The 14,927-nt window shown below is 61.8% G+C and overlaps 1 protein-coding gene across 1 annotated transcript; it reads left to right on the plus strand.

Annotated features, from left to right (window-relative positions):
- Window positions 1-170: 170 nt before the first annotated feature.
- Window positions 171-5,269, plus strand: LOC136284748 (methanethiol oxidase-like; the record flags this gene model as incomplete). The annotated part of the gene is given in 7 exon segments (XM_066175116.1): window positions 171-284; window positions 287-351; window positions 957-1,035; window positions 1,414-1,535; window positions 2,316-2,408; window positions 3,633-3,751; window positions 5,107-5,269. Coding segments are annotated over 7 exon segments (755 nt in total), but the record flags the coding sequence as incomplete, so codon positions are not given.
- Window positions 5,270-14,927: the final 9,658 nt, after the last annotated feature.

Genomic DNA, 14,927 nt, shown 5'->3' on the forward strand with positions numbered 1-14,927 from the left:
TCCCGGGGTTCTTAATTCCAAATGCTGAATTTCCCGGGGTTCTTAATTCCAAATGCGCGTTCCCCGGGGTTTCTGCCCCCAAAGCCCGGAGTTCCTGGCGCCCCCATTCCCCAGCCCTGGCTTTTCCCGGTGTTCCATGCCCGCCTCCGGCTGTCCCGGTGTCCCCGCAGGGGTCTTCGGCCGCCGCCTGAACGTGTGGAACCTGTCGTGCCGCAGCCTCACGCAGTGCTTCGACCTGGGCGAGGATTCCCTGCCGCTGAGCGTGCGCTTCCTGCACGGCCCCGAGGCGCCGAGGGCTACGTGGGCTGTGCCCTGAGCGGGGCCGTGTTCCGCTTCTACCGGGGCTGCGAGGCGAGCGCGGGCGGCGGGAGCGGGGGCGGGAATGGGGGAGCGGGGACGGGAACGGGGGAATGGGGGAACGGGAACGGGGCAGCGGGAACGAGGGAACGGGGGAGCGGGAACGGAACGGGGGAGCGGGAACGGGAACGGGGGAGCGGGAATGGGAACGGGAACGGGAATGGGACCGGGAATGGGAACGGGGGAGTGGGAACGGGAAAGGGAACGGGAACGGGGGGAGCGGGAACGGGGATGGGAACGGGAATGGGGGAGCGGGAGAGGGAACGGAACGGGGGAGCGGGTACGGGAACGGGCTGCTCCCGTTGTGCTCCGGATCAGGATCGGGGACGGGATGGATCAGGATCAGGATCGGGTCGGGGATGGGATCGGGATCAGGATCAGGATGGGATCGGGGATGGGATCGGGACCGGGCCGAGCCCGCTGTGCCCCGGATGGAGGATGGGGTCGGGCTGATCCCGTTTTACCCGGGATCGGGATGGAGATTTGGGATGGGACCGGGACAGGACCGGGGCGATCCCGCTGTGCCCGGGTGGGGGCTGGGATGGGGACCAGGCTGACCCCGGCCCGGTGTCACTCTTCTCGCTGTCCCCGCCGTGCAGAGAGACTCGTGGGCCGTGGAGGAGGTGATCCGGATCCCGCCCAAGAACGTGTCGGGCTGGATCATGCCCACGATGCCGGGTGCGTGTGCCCCAAACCCGGGCTGACCCCAAACCTGCCTGTCCCCAAATCCCCCCTGACCCCAAATCCCCCCTGTCCCCAAATTCCCCCTGTCCCCAAATCCCCCCTGACCCCAACTCCCCCCTGACCCCAACTCCCCCCCGACCCCAACTCCCCCCCGACCCCAACTCCCCCCTGACCCCAACTCCCCCCTGACCCCAAATCCCCCCTGACCCCAACTCCCCCCGACCCCAAATCCCCCCTGACCCCAAATCCCCCCTGACCCCAACTCCCCCCCGACCCCAACTCCCCCCTGACCCCAACTCCCCCCGACCCCAAATCCCCCTGACCCCAACTCCCCCCCGACCCCATCCCGCTGAGCGCCGCCTGTTCCCGCAGCCTTCATCGCCGACCTCGTCATCAGCCCCGACGACCGGTTCCTGTACCTGTGCAATTGGTGGCACGGGGACATCCGGCAGTACGAGCTGGGCAGGGGCTGCAAGCCCCGCCTGGTGGGGCAGGTGAGGGGGCCCGGGGACCCCAGTGACCCAGTGTCCCCAGTGTCCCAGTGTCCCCAATGTCCCAGTGTCCCCAGTGTCCCCAGTGACCCCAGTGACCCAGTGTCCCCAATGTCCCAGTGTCCCCAGTGTCCCCAGTGTCCCCAGTGTCCCCAATGTCCCAGTGACCCAGTGACCCCAGTGACCCCAGTGTCCCAGTGTCCCCCCAGTGTCCTCAGTGTCCCCAGTGTCCCCACTGTCCCCAGTATCCCCAGTGTCCCCAGGGTCCCCAGTGTCCGCAGGGTCCCCACTGTCCCCAGTGTCCCCAGTGTCCCCAGTGTCCCCAGTGTCCCCAGTGACCCGCTCCGTGTCCCCAGTGTCCCCAGTGTCCCAGTGCCCCCAGTGTCCCCAGTGTCCCCAGTGTCCCCAGTGTCCCCAGTGACCCGCTCCGTGTCCCAGTGTCCCCCAGTGTCCCCAGTGTCCCCAGTGTCCCCAGTGTCCCCAGTGACCCGCTCCGTGTCCCCAGTGTCCCAGTGTCCCCAGTGTCCCAGTGACCCGCTCCTTGTCCCCAGTGTCCCAGTGTCCCCAGTGTCCCCAGTGACCCGCTCCGTGTCCCCAGTGTCCCCAGTGTCCCCAGTGTCCCAGTGTCCCCAGTGTCCCCAGTGACCCGCTCCGTGTCCCCAGTGTCCCAGTGTCCCCAGTGTCCCAGTGTCCCCAGTGTCCCCAGTGACCCGCTCCGTGTCCCCAGTGTCCCAGTGTCCCCAGTGTCCCCAGTGTCCCCAGTGACCCGCTCCGTGTCCCCAGGTGTTCGTGGGGGGCAGTCTCCTGCGCGGGGGCCCCGTCACCGTCTGCAGGGACGAGGAGCTCAAGGCTCAGCCCGAGGCGCTGGTGGTCAAGGTGAGCCCGGGGAGGGGCCGGGGGCACCTGCGGGGTGGGGGGGGGGGACGGGGGACCTGGGGGGTGCTCACCTGTGAGTGTGAACGTGAGTGTGAGTGTGGACCTGAGGGGGTGCTCACCTGTGAGTGCGGACCTGAGTGTGTGAGTGTCAGCCTGAGGGTGTGCTCACCTGGGTGTGAACCTGAGGGTGAGGCTGTGTGTGTGTGTGTGTGTGTGTGCGCGCTCACCTGTGCTGCTCTCACGTGAATCTGCTCTCACCTGCTCTCACCTGAGCCAACTCTGACCTCAGCCTGTGCTCACCTGAGTGGGTGTGAGTGTGCTCTCACCTGAGCTTGCTCTCAGCTGAGCGTATGCTCACCTGAGCCGCTCTCCCCTGAGCCTGCTCTCAGCTCAGTCTGTGCTCACCTGAGTGTGAACCTGAGCGTGCGCTCACCTGCCACAGTAACCCCAGTGCTCCCAGTATCCCCAGTCCCGTCCCCCGGTACTCCCAGTCCCCCCAGTGACGCCATTCCCCCCCAGTGTCCCCAGTGTCCCCAGTTCCCCCAGTGTCCCCCCAGTGTCCCCCAGTCCCCCAGTCCCCCAGTGTCCCCAGTCCCCCCAGTGACGCCGGTGTCCCCAGTCCCCCCAGTCCCCCCAGTCCCCCCAGTGTCCCCCCAGTGTCCCCAGTGTCCCCAGTGTCCCCCAGTCCCCCCAGTGTCCCCCCAGTGTCCCCAGTCCCCCAGTGTCCCCCAGTCCCCCAGTGTCCCCAGTCCCCCAGTGTCCCCAGTCCCCCCAGTGTCCCCAGTGTCCCCCCAGTTCCCCCAGTGTCCCAGTGTCCCCAGTCCCCCAGTCCCCCCAGTGTCCCCAGTGTCCCCCCAGTGTCCCCAGTGTCCCCCAGTCCCCCCAGTGTCCCCAGTGTCCCCCCAGCGTCCCCAGTGTCCCCAGTGTCCCCAGTGTCCCCAGTGTCCCCAGTGTCCCCCCAGTGTCCCAGTGTCCCCAGTCCCCCAGTCCCCCCAGTCCCCCCAGTGTCCCCCCAGTGTCCCCAGTGTCCCCAGTGTCCCCAGTCCCCCCAGTGTCCCCAGTCCCCCAGTGTCCCCAGTGTCCCCAGTGTCCCCAGTCCCCCCAGTGTCCCCAGTGTCCCCAGTGTCCCCCCAGTGTCCCCAGTGTCCCCAGTGTCCCCCCAGTGTCCCCCCAGTGTCCCCAGTGTCCCCAGTGTCCCCAGTGACGCCGGTGTCCCCGTCCCAGTGCAAACGCGTGTGCGGCGGCCCCGCCGCGCTGCAGCTCAGCCTGGACGGGCGGCGCCTCTACGTGACCAACTCCTTCTACAGCGCCTGGGACCGGCAGTTCTACCCCAGCCTGCTCCGGTGAGAGCCCGGGGACCCCCAGGGCTCCCCCCGCGCCGGGACCCCTCCCCAAAAAACGCTCCCCAGAAACGGGGGGGCGCGGAGAGGGCGGGGGGCTGGGCCCGCGGGGGGAGCGGGGGGCCTGGGGGGAAAGAGACCCCAGAGCCAGCCCGGGACATCCCGGGGGGGAAAGAGACCCCAGAGCCAGCCCGGGACATCCCGGGGGGGAAAGAGACCCCAGAGCCAGCCCGGGACATCCCGGGGGGATTGGGGGGAAAGAGACCCCAGACCCAGCCCGGGACATCCCGGGGGGGAAAGAGACCCCAGACCCAGCCCGGGACATCCCGGGGGGGAAAGAGACCCCAGACCCAGCCCGGGACATCCCGGGGGGGAAAGAGACCCCAGACCCAGCCCGGGACATCCCGGGGGGGAAAGAGACCCCAGACCCAGCCCGGGACATCCCGGGGGGATGTTCTGTCCCTGTCCCCGGCCCTGTCCCTGTCCTTGTCCCCTGTCGCTGTCCCCGGGCCCTGTCGCTGTCCCCTGTCCCCTGTCGCTGTCCCCTGTCCCTGTCCCCCGTCGCTGTCCCCTGTCGCTGTCCCCTGTCGCTGTCCCCTGTCCCTGTCCCCTGTCGCTTTCCCCTGTCCCCTGTCGCTGTCCCCTGTCCCTGTCCCCTGTCGCTGACCCCTGTCCCTGTCCCCTGTCCCCTGTCGCTGTCCCCTGTCCCCTGTCGCTGTCCCCTGTCGCTGTTCCCTGTCCCCGTTCCCTGTCCCCTGTCGCTGTCCCCTGTCGCTGTCCCCTGTCCCCTGTCCCCTGTCCCCTGTCGCTGTCCCTGTCCCCTGTCCCCGTCCCCGGCTCTGTCGCTGTCCCCTGTCGCTGTCCCCTGTCGCTGTCCCCTGTCCCTGTCCCCTGTCCCCTGTCGCTGTCCCCTGTCCCCTGTCCCCTGTCCCCTGTCCCCTGTCCCCTGTCCCCTGTCGCTGTCCCCTGTCCCCGTTCCCTGTCCCCTGTCCCCTGTCCCCTGTCCCTGTCCCCTGTCCCTGTCCCCTGTCGCTGTCCCCTGTCGCTGTCCCCTGTCCCCTGTCCCCTGTCCCCTGTCCCCGTTCCCTGTCCCCTGTCGCTGTCTCTGTCCCCTGTCGCTGTCCCCTGTCCCCTGTCGCTGCCCCCTGTCGCTGTCCCCTGTCGCTGTCCCCTGTCCCTGTCCCCCGTCGCTGTCCCCTGTCGCTGTCCCCTGTCCCCTGTCGCTGTCCCCTGTCCCCTGTCCCCTGTCCCCGTTCCCTGTCCCCTGTCGCTGTCCCCCGTCGCTGTCCCCTGTCGCTGTCCCCTGTCCCTGTCCCCTGTCGCTGTCCCCACGAGCCGCCGCTGTCCCCGCCGTGCAGGGAGGGCTCGGTGATGCTGCAGCTCGACGTGGACACGGACAAGGGCGGCCTGGCCGTCAACAAGAACTTCCTGGTGGATTTCGGCAAGGAGCCGCACGGGCCGTGCCTGGCGCACGCCGTTCGCTTCCCCGGCGGCGACGCCAAATCCGCGGCCCTGCCCTGAGCCCGGCCCGGGGGGCTCGGGGGGCCCGGGGGGCCCGGGCTGGGCTGGGGGGCGACGGGTGCTGGGGCTGGGGGGCGACGGGTGCTGGGCTTTGGCTGATTCCGCCTTTGGGCTGTCCGGGGTCGTTCCGGCCTTGGGGGTCCCCTCCGATGATTCCCGGGTTTGGGGATCCCTCGGGTGATTCGGGGCTTTGGGGTCCTGTCAGGTGATTCCCGGATTTGGGATATTCTGGGAGGGTTCCAGGCTTTGGGGATCCCTCGGGTGATCAACATGTGATTCCCAAATGTGGGGGGTCCTGGGTGATTCTGGGCTTTGGGGTCCCCTTGGCTGATTCCCGGATTTGGGATCATCTCGGGGAATTCCCACATTTAGGATCCCCTCGGGTGATTCCGGGATTTGGGATCCTCTCAGGTGATTCCCGGATTTGGGGTCCCCTCCAGTGATTCTGGTCTTTGGGGTCCCATGGGGGGATTCCCACTTTCGGGATCCTCTCTGATGATTCCAGGCTTTGGGGATCCCTCGGGTGATGAAAATTTGATTCCCACATTTGGGAACCCCCCTGGTCATTCCCACATTTGGGGTCCCCCCGGGTCATTCCCACATTTGGGATCCCCCCGGGTCATTCCCACATTTGGGATCCCCCCGGGTCATTCCCACATTTGGGATCCCCTCGGCTCTTGGCTTTGGGGTTCCCGTTCCCGCTGGAATCTCGATCCCGCTCCAGGCAAAGCAGCGCCGGGACCGGCGGCCGCTCCTGGGATGTCCCCGCGATGTCCCCGCGATGTCCCGTCCCTGTCCCCGTCGCTGTCCCCTCCTGTCCCCTCCCTGTCCCTGGCCGTGTCCCCGCTGTCCCCTCCTGTCCCTGTCCCCTCCTGTCCCTGTCCCCTCGCTGTCCCTGGCCGTGTCCCCGCTGTCCCCGTCGCTGTCCCCTCCTGTCCCTGTCCCCTCCCTGTCCCTGGCCGTGTCCCCGCTGTCCCCTCCTGTCCCTGTCCCCTCCTGTCCCTGTCCCCTCGCTGTCCCTGGCCGTGTCCCCGCTGTCCCCGTCGCTGTCCCCTCCTGTCCCTGTCCCCTCGCTGTCCCTGGCCGTGTCCCCGCGGTCCCCGTCGCTGTCCCCTCGCTGCCGTGCCCGGCCCCGCTCTCTCCTGACATCAATAAACTCGTTTCCTGCATCAGCCGCCGCTTTTCCCGAGCCTCATTTACCCTCAGCCATTGAGAGCTGATTTCCCCCTCATTGATTTATAATTGATTCCCCCTCATTGATTTATAATTGATTTCCCCCCTCATTTATTTATAATTCATTTCCCCCACTCATTTATTTACAATTTATTTCCCGCCTCATTTACTGATTTTTGATTTCCCCCCCTCCTGTATTTATATTTGATTTTTCCCCTCATTCATTTTTATTGGATTTCCCCCCTAATTTATTGATATTTCATGGATTCCCCATCTCTGGGATGGTGGGAATGTCCCAGCCCATGGAATTGGGGTGGGATTTTGTTTTTGGAGTTTGGGATCTTTCCCACCCCAAACCATTCCAGGATTCCCTATCTCGATTTATTTGGGATTTACAGGTTAAATCCTGAACCCCTATCCCAGGTTTTTCCATGGATTTTCCATTCCTGGGACTCTCCAGGAGCCCACTGGGATGGTGGGAATGTCCCTGGGATTGGAATTTTAAGGATTTTTTAGGATTTTTCCCACCCCAAAACATTCCAGGTCTCCCTCTCCTGATCTATTTGGGATCTTAGGGATAAATCCTGGATCCCGCCCCAGGTTTTCCCCACAGATTCCCCCATCCCTGCGATGGTGAAAACGTCCCTGGCTTTGGATTTTTAGGGATTTTCCAGGATTTTAGGATTTGGTTTCTTTTCCTCTTGAAACACCTCAAATTCCGACTCTGAGCCTGAGCTGCCCCACTCCTCGATGTCATTTTTTTTGGTCACAAAACCACACCCAGCTCCTTCCTCTGCGCCCAGACCCCAAAAAGCTGAGCAGGCACTCTTCCTCTTCCTCTTCTCCCTCATTTTCTGAGCGCTCGGCGCCCCAAACCCGCTCCGTTTTCGGGCGCCCATGGAGGAGTTTTGGCTCCGGCTCCTCGCCCTCCTCGCGCTCCTCACCCGAACCTGTGAGTGCCCCGTGCCCCTGCTCCCTCGGGAACCGCGTTTTGGGGCGGGTTTGGAGGTTTTTGGGGTCAGGGGAGGTGTGGGAACGCCAGAGCAGCTGGGCGGGGTGGGGTTTGTGCCAGATGTTGGGGTCTGGGCGCTGCCGTGGGTCTCCGGGAGCGACCGCGGCCAGGACGGAGCCGCCAGGTTCCAGGGGGTGACGACGCGGTCGTTGAAAATTCCCTCGCAACCCAAACCTCTCCAGGCCGCAGGACGTTGTTTTTACACCGCAACGACACAGACTTCGAGTCTACAAGGCTGAAAATGCCTTTTTTTTTTTAAAAAAAAATTTATTTATTTTTGGGATGCGTTCCTTTTTGATACGTCGTTTTTACGCGGATTGATCCTATTGGCGGGACGAAGAGGAACCTTTTTAATTCCACCGCTTAGGCGGGAGGGACATCAAGGAGAAATCCCTCTTAGGGAAAGGAGCGGAAACAAAAGTTGTAGTTTATAAAAAAACAAACCCCACATCTTTTTTGTTCATAGAAAAGGATTTTTAGAGAACGAAAACGTCGCAGGTACGGAACCAGGGCTACAAGCCAGGAGCTCCCTGATGGGGCAACCAAAGGGGAAGATTGGGCAACCGAGGGCAAAGACGGGGCACCCAAGGGGGGAAAGGCGACCCGGTTTGTGCCCCGGCCATGGGAACCTTCTAGAAAGGAGTGACCAGCTCCATCTCTGGTCCAGCCTTTGGTCCAGATGTTTTGCTCCACCCGCAGCTCCCGCTCCTCTCGCGTTTTGGAGCTTTCATCCTGCGGTGTTTTTTTGGGCCGAAATGAGGGAAATTGGGTGAGTTTCGGCCCCGCCCCGCAGCCTCTGAGGGGTTTTATCACGAATCAGCTTGTGGTTCCCTTACTCAGAAGATTTCCTGCGAGTTTATCTTTCCTGGCAGCTTTTTCCTTCCCTGTGCTCGGACAGATTCCGTTGTCCGTGTCCCAGCTGTGCCCGAGGCTGAGGGAGACGGAAATTCCCAGCCCGAGCTCGGGGCTGAGCCAGGATCAGATTCATTGTCTTGGTTCAGCATCTTCATCCCACCTGGATCCCACTTTGATTCCACCTTCATCCCACCTGGATCTCACCTTCAGCCCACCTCCATCCCACCTTCAGCCCACCTTCATCCTACATTCACTCCACCTTCATCCCACCTTCATCCCAGCTTCATCCCACCTTCATCCTACATTCACTCCACCTTCATCCCACCTTCATCCCAGCTTCATCCCGTCCTCCATCCCACCTTCATCCCACCTTCATCCCACCTTCATCCCACCTTCATCCCACCCTTCATCCCACCTCCATCCCACCCTTCATCCCACCCTCCATCCCACCTTCATCCCACCCTTCATCCCACCCTCCATCCCACCTTCATCCCACCTTCATCCCACCTCCATCCCACCTCCACCCCACCTTCATCCCACCCTTCATCCCACCCTCCATCCCACCTTCATCCCACCCTTCATCCCACCCTTCATCCCACCTTCATCCCACCTCCATCCCACCCTTCATCCCACCCTTCATCCCACCTCCATCCCACCTCCATCCCACCCTCCATCCCACCTCCATCCCACCTCCATCCCACCTCCATCCCACCCTCTATCCCACCCTTCATCCCACCTCCATCCCACCCTCCATCCCACCTCCATCCCACCCTCCATCCCACCTTCATCCCACCTTTATCCCTTCATTCCCACTTCAAGAGACCTTCGTCCCACCTTCATCTCACCTTCGTCCCACTTTCATCCCACTTTTACCCCTACATCCCTACTTAACTGACCTTCATCCCACCTTGATCCCTCCTTCATCCCACCTTTATCCCTTCATCCCACCTTCATCCCACCTTCATCCCACCTTTATCCCACCTTCATCCCACCTTCATCCCACCTTTATCCCTTCATCCCCACTTCAAGCGACCTTCGTCCCCCCTCCATCCCACCCTCACCCCGTGCTCTCTCCCCAGGCAGCGCCAGCGACCCCACACCGGTGGTCGGGGCCGTGGGCGGGTCCGTCACCTTCCGCATCCCCGACACATGGGGATACGTGGCGTTGTGGAGTTTTGGGAACGATCCCATACTGACCGTGCGATTTTGGGATCCTGCCGGAGTCGTTTTTCGGAAGGACGAATACAAAACTCGTTTCGCTGTCTCCGAGAGGGGCCGGGTTCTCAGCATCTCCCAGCTGAGGATGGAGGACGCCGGGAACTACTCTGCAAACATTCACGGACAAATATTCACCTTCACCCTCCAGGTGTACAGTAGGTGCTTTTTGGGTTGTTTTGGCGATTTTTTTACGTTAAAAAAAAAAAGAGATTTCTGACATCCGTGTGCCCGCAGAGGAGCTGACAGAGCCCACGGTGACCTGTGAGACCTTGGAGTGCTCAGGTGGGAGATGCCTCATCTCCCTGCGCTGCTCCGTGCCCGGCGCCGGCTTTGGGAACATCTCCTACACCTGGACAGGTCGGGGTCACCTGTGGAATGAGGAGTCCGTGGTGTTGCCGGTGAATAAATTGTTCTGGGATGAGCCGGATCCGCTGACGTGCGCGGCCCGGAACGCCGTCAGCAGCAGGAACGTCACCGTCACCTCCCTCGGGGGGCTGTGCTCAGGTGAGAGCCGGGGACAGGTGGGGTGGGATGGGAATGTTGGGGTTGGGATGGGCTGATCCCGCTCCCCTGAGAGCCAGGTGGGATTTGGGGTCGGGATGGGCTGGGAATGTTGGGGTTGGGATGGGCTGATCCCGGTCCCCTGAGAGCCAGGTGGGATTTGGGGTCGGGATGGGCTGGGAATGTTGGGGTTGGGATGGGCTGATCCCGGTCCCCTGAGAGCCAGGTGGGATTTGGGGTCGGGATGGGCTGGGAATGTTGGGGTTGGGATGCACTGATCCCATTTCCCGAGAGCCAGGTGGGATTTGGGGTCGGGATTTGGGGCCGGGCCGGGCTCGGGGTGCCGAGGGAAGCTCTGACCCCTGTCCCTGTTCTGTCCCCTCGCCAGGAAACTCCACACACCCTCCCGGCCCCGGTGAGCTGCCACGCCCTGTCCATGTCCAGCCGTGTCCCCGAGTGTCCCCAAGTGTCCCCGAGTGTCCCTGAGTGTCCCCAAGTGTCCTTGAGTGTCCCTGAGTGTCCCCAAGTGTCCCCAAGTGTCCCCAAGTGTCCCCGAGTGTCCCTGAGTGTCCTTGAGTGTCCCCAAGTGTCCCCGAGTGTCCCCGAGTGTCCCCAAGTGTCCCCGAGTGTCCCTGAGTGTCCTTGAGTGTCCCCGAGTGTCCCCGAGTGTCCCCAAGTGTCCCCGAGTGTCCCTGAGTGTCCCCGAGTGTCCCCGAGTGTCCCTGAGTGTCCCCGAGTGTCCTTGAGTGTCCGTGAGTGTCCCCGAGTGTCCCCGAGTGTCCCTGAGTGTCCCCAAGTGTCCCCGAGTGTCCCCGAGTGTCCCTGAGTGTCCCCAAGTGTCCCCGAGTGTCCCCAAGTGTCCCCGAGTGTCCCTGAGTGTCCCTGAGTGTCCCCAAGTGTCCCCGAGTGTCCCCAAGTGTCCCCGAGTGTCCTTGAGTGTCCCCGAGTGTCCCCGAGTGTCCCTGAGTCTCCTTGAGTGTCCCCGAGTGTCCCCGAGTGTCCCCGAGTGTCCCTGAGTGTCCTTGAGTGTCCCCAAGTGTCCCCAAGTGTCCTTGAGTGTCCTTGAGTGTCCCCGAGTGTCCCCGAGTGTCCCGAAGTGTCCCCGAGTGTCCCCAAGTGTCCCCGAGTGTCCCCAAGTGTCGGGAGCAGCTTTTCCGTGTCCGGCCGGGGAGGGGGATCGGGGAGCCTGAGCCCAGCCCCCTCCAGCTCCTCCCAAAAACCCTTCCCAGGGAATGTTCCGGATCTTCCCGCAGCTCCCGGGGACGGGCCGAGGAGCTGTGGCCCCAAACCCCAACCCCGAGAGGTTCCCACCCAACAGCCGGGGGGTTTGGGGATTTTGGGGATTTGGGGGATTCTGGGATTCTCCCGCTGCTGCTCCCGCCAAGCCGCTCGTCCCCATCCTCTGCCCTGGCTGGGATCGAGTTCCCCTGGACCGAGGGATCGGGGAGGGGTTGGAGGCCAAATTCCCGATGCCGGGAAGAGCCGGATCGATTTTGGGATCCCCTCCCTTTTCCAGACGCCCCCTCGGGCAGCTGGGTCAGGATCGGGGTCGTGGCCGGGGTTGAAATCGTGGTGCTTTTATCGGTTTTCCTCGTTTTCTTCTGCAAATCCCAAGGTGAGAGGGGAAAACCATCCCTGGAGCCCTGGGGAGGAGGTGGGGTGGATTTGGGGTGATTTGGGGTGATTTGGGGTAATTTGAGTGGATTTGGGGTGATTTCGGGTGATTTGGGTGGATTTGGGGTGGATTTGGGGTGATTTGGGTGATTTGGGTGGATTTGGGGCGGAGTTGGGGTGGAATTGGGGCAGATTTGGGGTGATTTGGGTGATTTGGGGTGGATTTGGGGCGGATTTGGGGTGGATTTGGGGCAGATTTGGGGTGATTTGGGGCGGATTTGGGGTGGATTTGGGTGATTTGGGTGGATTTGGGGCGGAGTTGGGGTGATTTGGGGTGGATTTGGGGCAGATTTGGGTGGATTTGGGGTGGAGTTGGGGTGGATTTGGGGCAGATTTGGGGTGATTTGGGGTGGATTTGGGTGATTTGGGTGGATTTGGGGTGGAGTTGGGGTGGATTTGGGGCAGATTTGAGGTGATTTGGGTGATTTGGGGTGGATTTGGGGTGATTTGGGGCGGATTTGGGGTGATTTGGGTGATTTGGGGTGGATTTGGGGCGGATTTGGGGTGATTTGGGGTGATTTGGGGTGGATTTGGGGTGATTTGGGGCGGATTTGGGGTTCTCCTGATCCTGTCCCATCTCCCTGTGGAGCTTTATCAGATTGTCGGGTTTTCATTTGGGGCGGAGCCCACGGGCTGTGGGTGTGGTTCCCTTGTGGGGTGGAGCCAAACACCCAACTGGGTTTGAAGAGCCAATCAGCCAGCTGGGTTTGAATAGACAATCAGCTAACTCGGTTTGAAGAGCCAATCAGCTGGCTTGATTTAACTATCCAATCATCTGTCTAGGTTTGAAGAGCCAATCAGCTGTCTAGGCTTGAAGAGCCAATCAGCTGGCTGGGTTTAAATATCCAATCATCTGTCTAGGTTTGAAGAGCCAATCAGCTGTCTAGGCTTGAAGAGCCAATCAGCTGGCTGGGTTTGAAGAGCCAATCAGCTGTCTTGGTTTGAAGAGCCAATCAGCTGGCTCAGATTGAAGATTGACACCCGATCACCTCAACAGCGTTTCTCATTCCCGCTCGCCCGTGGGAAAATGTGGGAAAACACATTTGAAAACGAACAAAACCCGGGAAAATCTCTTTTTTCTGGCTTTGGAACAGGTCACTGGGCGGCCCCACGCGGCCGGACCGGCGAGCCGAGCGGCTGAGATCTCTGTCCCCGCCGCCGGCCGTGGCACCACCACTGGGCCCAGGGCACGAGGCGGCCGGGACTGGAACCGGGACTGGCCACGGACCAGTTTGGACCAGAGCCGGGACTGGCCACGGACCAGTTTGGAGCAGAGCCGGGACTGGCCTTGGACCAGTTTGGACCAGAGCCAGGACTGGCCATGGACCAGTTTGGACCAGAGCTGGGACTGGCCACGGACCAGTTCAGACCAGAGCCAGGACTGGCCACGGACCAGTTTGGACCAGTACCGGGACTGGCCACGGACCAGTTTGGACCAGAGCCGGAACTGGCCACGGACCAGTTTGGACCAGAGCCGGGACTGGCCATGGACCAGTTTGGACCAGAGCCGGGACTGGCCTCGGACCAGTTTGGACCAGAGCCGGGACTGGCCATGGACCAGTTCGGACCAGAGCCGGGACTGGCCACGGACCAGTTCGGACCAGAGCCGGGACTGACCACGGACCAGTTCAGACCAGAGCCGGGACTGGCCACGGACCAGTTTGGAGCAGTACCGGGACTGGCCATGGACCAGTTTGGACCAGAGCTGGGACTGGCCTTGGACCAGTTTGGACCAGTACCGGGACTGGCCTCGGACCAGTTTGGACCAGAGCCGGGACTGACCATGGACCAGTTTGGACCAGAGCTGGGACTGGCCACGGACCAGTTCAGACCAGAGCCGGGACTGGCCACGGACCAGTTCAGACCAGAGCCGGGACTGGCCACGGACCAGTTTGGACCAGAGCCGGGACTGGCCACGGACCAGTTCAGACCAGTTCGGACCAGTTTGGACCAGAGCCGGGACTGGCCATGGACCAGTTTGGACCAGTTTGGACCAGTGCTGTATCACTGGGGATCACCTGATGGGCAGTAAAAACACAGCAACATCTCCCATGGAGAGACTTGCAGAGATCAGCTCCAAAATCCTCATTCCAGCCCCAAAATCCCCATTTTGGCCCCAAAATCCTCCTGGTTCTAGCTCCAAAATTCCACATTTCGGCCCCAAAATCTTCGTCATTCCAGCCCCAAAATCCCCATTTTGGCCCCAAAATCCTCCTCATTCCAGCCCCAAAATTCTTCTCATTCCAGACCCAAAATCCTCCTGGTTCTAGCTCCAAAATTCCGCATTCCAGCCCCAAAATCTTCGTCATTCCAGCCCCAAAATCCCCATTCCGGCCCCAAAATCCTCCTCATTCCAGCCCCAAAATCCTCCTGGTTCTAGCTCCAAAATTCCCCATTCCGGCCCCAAAATCCTCCTCCTTCCACCCCAAAATCCCTGGTTCTAGCTCCAAAATTCCCCATTCCAGCCCCAAAATCTTCGTCATTCCAGCCCCAAAATCCCCATTCCGGCCCCAAAATCCTCCTCATTCCAGCCCCAAAATCCTCCTGGTTCTAGCTCCAAAATTCCCCATTCCTGCCCCAAAATCCTCCTCCTTCCAGCCCCAAAATCCTCCTCCTTCCACCCCAAAATCCCCATTTTGGCCCCAAAATCCTCCTCATTCCAGTCCCCAAATCCTCCTGGTTCTAGCTCCAAAATTCCCCATTCCGGCCCCAAAATCCTCCTCCTTCCACCCCAAAATCCTCCTGGTTCTAGCTCCAAAATTCCCCATTCCGGCCCCAAAATCCTCCTCCTTCCACCCCAAAATCCCTGTTCCAGCCCTAAAACCCCTTTCCAGCCCCCCAAACCCTCCCCGCATTCCCAGCCGGGCGATTTTTCCGGGATTTTCAGCCCTGACCCCACCCCCGGCGGCTCCATCCCCGCCCCATCCGGCGGGGAAAGGGAAAAATCCCTTTAAAATCCAAATTCTTTCCAAACCAAAAGACCGGGAGGTGGCAGCAGGAGACCGCGAACGGCCTCGGGGATCCCCAAATTCCCCCCCAAAAAATCCCAAATCTCATCGGGAAAGGGGGAAACCGGGATGCGGCTGAGCTTAAAGGGGTGGCCGGGATTCCCCCCAGCCCGAAATAAAAACCTGGGATGGGGGAAAGGGTCGGGATGGGAAAAAGGACAAGGAAAAATTGGCTGAAACCTGGGAAACCAGGGGGAAATAAACGAGCGAAAATGGA

This window comes from Chamaea fasciata, unplaced genomic scaffold (assembly GCF_029207755.1).
Source record: "Chamaea fasciata isolate MVZ Bird 193981 ecotype frontalis unplaced genomic scaffold, bChaFas1.0.hap1 SCAF_1333, whole genome shotgun sequence".
NCBI classification, from domain to species: domain Eukaryota; kingdom Metazoa; phylum Chordata; class Aves; order Passeriformes; family Sylviidae; genus Chamaea; species Chamaea fasciata.